The following is a 6,807-nucleotide window of genomic DNA, read 5'->3' as shown; positions in this document are numbered from 1 at the left end:
AATGATTCACATGTGGGGAACTTCTTTCTGACTTCTGATTTCTTTATGAGAAGAACCTGTCAACACTATTTTGGAATTTGAGGTACAATGTGTGATCTTGATCAATCTTGTCTATAAGGCCACTGACTTTTTAGAGAAGGCCAATTATTTTACAACAACTGCCTGAAAGGAGGTTGTAGGGAGGTGGGCACCAGTCTCTTCTCTTAGGTAATGAGTGACAGGACAAGAGGAAATGGCCTCAAGTTGCACCAGGAGAGGTTTAGATTAGATATTAGGGAAAATATTTTCATGGGAAGGGTTGTGAAGCACTGAAACAGGCTTCCTAGGGAAGTGGTGGAGTCTCCATCTCTGGAAATGTTCAAAAAACGTGGATATGGCATTTGAGGACATGGTTTAATGGTGAACATGGTGGTGGTCCCAGGTTGATGGTTGGTCTTGATGATTTTGAAGTTCCTTTCCAAACTTAATGTTTCCATAATTCTAAAGGGCATAATATCCTTCAAGAAAACTTGTCTTCAATACATACTATATTTATCTGGTGTCTACTTTTGGTGGTTTTTACTATCTTTGTAACTAATTAGTCCAGTGGAAAAGTCAGGAGCTTTTCAGAGTTCCAAAGAAGTGGAAAGCTGTCAACTTCCAGTCCTGTGTCACCAATGACAATTGATTCAACAGTTTCTTACTTGGCCTTCTTCTGGGTAAAAATGTGTTGACTTGTTACTGTTCAATCCATTTACTTTAAACCTATCTCTGGTCCTGTGCCAAGATGAATGTTTCATAACTTTGCCCCAACAGCAGAATTGTTACAATTCTGCTTTTTCTGTTCTATTCTATTACAATTCTTTTTTTTTTTTTTGCCTAATTATTCCCTATTCATCATTTATAAATTTATTTCTCCATATTCCATGTCATTCTTAGTATTATCTTTTATTGGAATTCGTCATATTGACATCAGACCTTTTCTCCAACATGTTGTGGCTGCTTTGAATTGTGACCTTAGATGCCCAAATGCCTGTTTCTTTTACAAGCATGCCCTCATGCCTGAATTTTATAATTCTGTCATCTGTCTTATTATTGAAAATATTGACCAGCTATTTCCAGGATGAAATCTGTGAAATGTTGTTTAGTGTCTCTCAGCAGCAAATTAATGGCATCACATTAACCATGGTACTTCAGACATGTTCAAAGTCACAGTTTCATCTCAACCTTATTTCCCTTGTTTAGTAATTAAATACTAAAAACCTCATTCAAATCTACTTTTCCTCCTGCTTACACTAAGGCAGCCAGTTACACCGTCAGACAGGACATTAGACTGGTTTGATGTCAATTATTGCAAAGATTCACATTGACTGATCTTTATAATCTCATTATTCCCTGGGGGAGGGGCAAACCAATGGATCACTTGAGTTTGTCACAATTTATTTTTGGATCTCAAAGCTCCAACTTCCTCCTTTTGTACCTTTCTTGAAACCAGGTATTGTTTTCACCCTCACGCTCTCACAGGGGCATCACCCATCTCTGAGTAGTCCTTGGAGATGATGACTTACAGCTCAGAATCTGTAGAAGCTGGGACTCCCAGTGCTCCTGGGGAAATGCCATCAGCCTCTGTTGACTTAAATACCTTCAACTATCTAAATACTCCTTAAAATGCCCTTCCCTGACCTACGTTGTCAGGGAAGGTCAAGTCAACTTGCAAGTCAGCTTTTCTTCTAGGACTGAGTCAGACATGAAAGCTTTCAGCATGTTCTGCATTGCCCCATTAGTCCTGGCCCCTTCCCTTCATCTGTTTCTCTTTTTTACTTTGTTGAGTCCTGGCACCACGCCTGCCTCATCCTAGCTGGCAGGATGGACCTTCTGCTTCCTCCAACTCTTCCTTTCAACATATGTAACACAAAACTCAATGAACACCCATGCACTGGATGCAATTCCTGCAACATAGGGGCACTTCTGTTTTTGCAATATCAGGTACAGTGTCAAGATCTCAGGCAGCACGACTTTTCTGTGAGTAATCAATATGTGTACATATATTCCCTTTGCATCTTTAGTCAGTGTTTGTGTCCAGGCAAAGAGCAAAAGAAGTGCAACTTTTAAAGGTTGTATGTATGTCTCCTGCATATTTTGGATTCTGAGACTGACCTGTATTCAAGTAATAATGGATTAAAATGGGAGTCTCATTCAATTTTCTGTATCACTCAAAAAAAAAGATGATAGAAGAGCTCAGAATCCCACAGTTTCTCAGACTTCATAATGTAAATATCAAAAATAGTGCTATTTCCCTCTTTCTTTTAATATATTTAACAATATATATTATAATAGCAATGTATCACCTTTCTTCACAATCTTTAAACCTACTAATCTATGAGGACACACGGTCCAAAATAATTACAAACAAATAAGGGCTTGACAAATGCAAAAAACCCCCAAACATTTAATGATAAATTTTCCTAATTTCTTAGAGTCTTGTTTACAGCTCATGGCTTTGCAAGTCTCTCAATTTGAGTACAAATTAGTGGGTTTCTATCCTACATTATCCCTGGGGAATTAATGTGTTACACAGTGGATCACGACTGGTGAAGTGCATGTCACTAGGTAAAAGCAGCTTCCTCCCATTTCAGGTTTGCTCTTTCCTCCCTCAGGTGCTGGGTGGGTTTTCTTCCCATTTAGCTACCTCACTTTTCCTCCTCCTGCAAAGCTCTTCCCTGGGCTCTGGACAACTTCTCAGTCTTCACATGGACCTGCTGCACCCCCTATCCACCAGCATCTCCTGCTTGCTGAGAGGCCTTCCCACTTCATTTGCAAGACATAAGGCATGCTATGGAGGAACTTTCTGTGAGCTCCCCACTCCAAACTCTCTTTTCTTACTTTGGGACATAGGCTGGGAAGTTCTTTAGCCCAGAAAGGCTCACATGTCTCCATGAGCTGGACATTATCTCTGTCCAAGTGAGGGGACATCACTACTCATGAAGGACTGTCCAGGCTCTCTGTGCCCCAGGAGTCATCCCACAAAATGATGAGGCACTGTTTGAGTCTGATGCCTCCTCTCTTCTTCGCTCCTTTTGATATCTTCTGGCATTACCCAATGTTTCCCTTCCCTCCCCACTTCTGCCCATCTTTTCTCCTCAGTCTCCCCAAAGCACAGGTGCTGTTGCAGATCCCAACTCCCTTTGTCTCCGCCCTACTTTTTCCCCCGCAGGAACCTCCTGTATGTTTGTGCATACAATCCCCAGTTCCTTTTTGCTTCTCCCCCATTCCCTAAACCAGCATTCCCCTGTCTGGTTTCGGCCTTTAACAGTATGCTGATGTCGTATAAACCCCAGTCAGTAACCGGTCATAAAACAGGGAGATCAAAGCCTAGTCAAATATGTAGGCATTTAATAGGTATGTAATAAGATTTTTACACTTCTCACAGATCTCTGTAGTACCAATACACCTTTGCCAATCCCATGCCCATCCTGCTAAGACTTTGTTCCCTGCAGGGACTTGTGCTGCCTCTCCTGCCTTGCCCACATGTAATTTGATGGGAAGACCAAGCAGAACGCGGGTCCTGGCATTCCCCTGCCCATCATGGCATGAGGTCTGTGCAGCACAGCTGGTGCAGGATGGGAGGCACAGCACAAGCTGTCCACCCCTGCTCACACAGGGATGGGGAGCCCAGAGCTGAGTGCCATGGCATGGCTGGCAGGCAAGAAGGACTTGCATCACTTTCTTTACTTTCCAATTAGAAGCCCTGCTGAAAACTCGCTAAACAAGCTCCATATCCCCCATTGCCTTGCATCAGTGGTAAGGAAGTCTGTGGATCAGCTGATCTGTGAGATTATAGGTTGGAAATATATGTTGCAGAAGTAATTGCAAACTAAAATGCTGCAACGGGACCTCTCACACATTTGTTTTGGTTGCTCCCAAAAGCTCTTATTTCCAAGATGAAGAATTCTGTGGGGTTTCTGGTGCACATTGTAAGTGTGGACCTGACATACCTCTGGCACCTATCCTATGAAGTTGGGCATTTAGAAATGCCTGGTGGGACTTTCAGATATCATGGTTGGAATGTTTCTTCTGAAAATCAGACACTGTTAACGCTAACTATACAACCCTTTTTGCTGTGTTGGAGTGACTATTAGAGCAATAGGAAATATCATGCTTTAAAATACAAAAAGGGTAACTGCCTTTTGCCTTGTGTCTGTAGCAGTAGTAATCAAAATCTGGGTTGGCTGATTTTCTTCCCCGGCTATCCTACACTTCAGCCACATCATTGCCTCACAGCCCCAGCAAGCCTCAGACTTTGGGGCAGAGGCATCTCAAAGCCCCTTGAAGAAGTGGGTACATCTGAGCTTAATGACTTTTTGCATCACCCCAGCTGCCATCAGGGACCCAAGAGCTATTCTAGCAACACACAGGGAGCACTGTGAATAAAAGCCACTCTGCTCCAGTTGTTGCTTTTTCATAAAGCATCTCTGTGAGCTTCATGAGACATGAAATGCCTTTTGGCATTGTAACTGCTGGAGATAAAAGATTGTGTGGGGGGAAAAAAATGGTTGTTCATTATTCAGATATTTTACCTGAGGGTTGATTGTTTAGTTTTAAGGAGCCTGTCACCCCAGTAAAGGCAGGAGGGACACTCCCAGCCAGTTGTGCTGAGCAATCTGTGCACAATGTCTGGGATGAATTTCCTGGCTGAGGCTGTCGACTGCAAACACCCAGAAACAGCAGAAGCCACAGCAGCTTTCCATCGATTCACAGTCCAGACAGGCAGGGTAATGGGGTCCCATGATGGAGCTGCCATTGATCACTGAGCTAGCAGAGGACTCCCCAGGAACCAGAGCAGAAAAGATATTTATTGAGTAGAAAGAAATGGGGCTTCAAATTGGAGTAACTGGGTTACAGGTAAAAAAGTTTTGCCACCACAGAGCTGTGACAAGGGGAACAGGAGTGGCAAAAAGAAGCAAAAAACCTGAACCAAAGCTCAAATGAACACAGTACCCTGCAGTGGATGGAGCATGGGGGACATTTTATGCTTGTCTGTGACAGGGAGATAAAGTTAAATTTGAAGGAGAGAGAGAAACACCTGGAAGAAATAGAACAAAGCACCCAGGGTTGCTGAGTGCAGAGGATGGGGATGAGTTAGCCATGAATCCTTGATGGCCATGCCTTGAAGTCTTCCTTGACAAGCAGAATAGGGACAGAGCCACCATGAAGCATTAGATAAGACCTAGAAGGGAAATGAAAATTAGAAATTGCAAGAACATGGCCTGCTTCATCCCTGTTCAAGTACCAGCACTATTGCTGAACAGCCAAGAGTTTACTAGGGCACTTAAAGTCATGTAAATCGGTCAGCTTGTTGCCAGAATCTTCTTATCCCCAAAATACAAGAAATTACTTCCTGACAGCCAGCAGATGAGAAGCAGGCAGCAGTGAGACATACCAGAAAGGGTGTAGAACAAGACAGAAGACTCCAGAAAGTGCATTTTGCATTTGCAAGTGTTTTGCTGTGTGATGCCCAGGTCCAAGCAGTGCCACAGAAGCTGCTTCTTTTAATAGCAATGATGCTGCATGGCCCAAAGACTCCCCCAAACACATAAGTCTGTGCACTTATTCCTAGAATTCCTCTAGGAAGCACAGAGTAGATTCTGGGAAAAAAAAATCCTACTCATCCAGTGCCTCACTTCAGGGTAAGTCAATACTTCAGCCCAACATGCCCATTCCTGACCTGGTTGTCTGCTTCTCTGGGGCAGCAGCAGGATGAATTTCCCTCCCATACTATTGGCTTTTGGAGTGTTCCCAGCTCAGAAAGGAACTGTCCCATAAGGCCTGGGGTTCCTCCATCACACACGAAAGGGATGATGGTGCTCAGGTGCTGTCAACCATTACTGCAAAAAGAGTTTTGTCACTGTAAGTCTCTACAGAGGGATTTGAAATGTATGCTAATGGGCAAAAAGCCTCACTAGTAGAGATGATTGGAGTTAGTGTTTATTACAGAGAGAAACTAATTTTTTTACTTGTAGTTAAAGATGTCTTAGAACTGTTAAATGTTTAAAATGTTACTTTGCTTAAGCTACCACTTACATTGTCAAAAGCAATATTCTTGCCTTTAAAGATTAAATAAAATATTGGCCAAAGACCTGAGAAAATATTTCTTGACAGCCAGCTAGGAGATGGTATGAAGCCAGAAACAATTTGCACAATTTTTTCTTTTCTTCCTTCCCTGAAATAATTTGAAAATCTTCTCTTCTCGTGAACATACCTGGCTGACTCTGGTCTGCAGGTGTAATGGCTGTGCCCTCATCACTAGAGGCCCCATGGCAGCTCCTGTCTCCAAAGCCCCTGGTGTTGCCAGCCAAAGCTGGGCAGGTGGGACCTGAGTTGCCTGCCTGGGGACTTTGCCAGACAGTCAAGAACAGAGGCATCCCACCTTACAAAAATCACGGCTTCCCTCCTTTTGCCCTGTCCCCGCTGTGAGTGCGAGCATCCCTACCCTCCCACCCTCTGCCATGCCCAGCCTGACATCGGCCTTTGGTGAAAGGGTGAAGAAAAAGGTAAGCACCATTTCTCACATGTGACAGAAGGTAAAGCTGCAGGGCTCCGCTGCCTCTCTCCTGCCATCCTCTCCCACCTGCCCTGTCCACCTGTCTCAGCTCTCCCTTTCCCATTGTTTCCATGCAGCCGGCCGCAGCGGCAGAGACGGGAAGCCCACGGCGAGGTGCACAAGCAAGGCAGGTAAGCAAAGCTCTTCCTCAGGAGGCTGCTGCTGGCCCGGGCCTGCCAGCCACATGCCCGTGGCCGGGCTGGGCAGGGGAAGGGGCACCACTCAGA

At 44.2% G+C, this 6,807-nt stretch overlaps 1 protein-coding gene and 1 long non-coding RNA gene across 2 annotated transcripts in view; one reads left to right on the top strand and one right to left on the bottom strand.

Moving 5' to 3' along the window:
- LOC137470547 (gamma-aminobutyric acid receptor subunit rho-1) overlaps positions 1-6,807 on the top strand; it is a 29,693-nt gene that overhangs the window by 6,418 nt on the left and 16,468 nt on the right. The window contains exon 2 of the mRNA XM_068184030.1: positions 6,658-6,711. Coding sequence (XP_068040131.1) covers positions 6,658-6,711 — 54 coding nt within the window. The remainder of the gene's footprint in view (positions 1-6,657; positions 6,712-6,807) is intronic.
- On the bottom strand, positions 4,985-6,697 carry LOC137470549 (uncharacterized). The gene is made up of 2 exons (XR_010997120.1): positions 6,539-6,697; positions 4,985-5,206 (listed from the first exon to the last, which is right to left on the bottom strand). It is a non-coding gene; the product is annotated as an uncharacterized lncRNA (long non-coding RNA).

The sequence above is a fragment of the Anomalospiza imberbis genome, chromosome 3, assembly GCF_031753505.1.
Source record: "Anomalospiza imberbis isolate Cuckoo-Finch-1a 21T00152 chromosome 3, ASM3175350v1, whole genome shotgun sequence".
NCBI lineage: Eukaryota > Metazoa > Chordata > Aves > Passeriformes > Viduidae > Anomalospiza > Anomalospiza imberbis.
The sequence above is the reverse complement of the archived record's forward strand: the minus strand, read 5'-3'. Positions and strand labels throughout refer to the sequence as shown.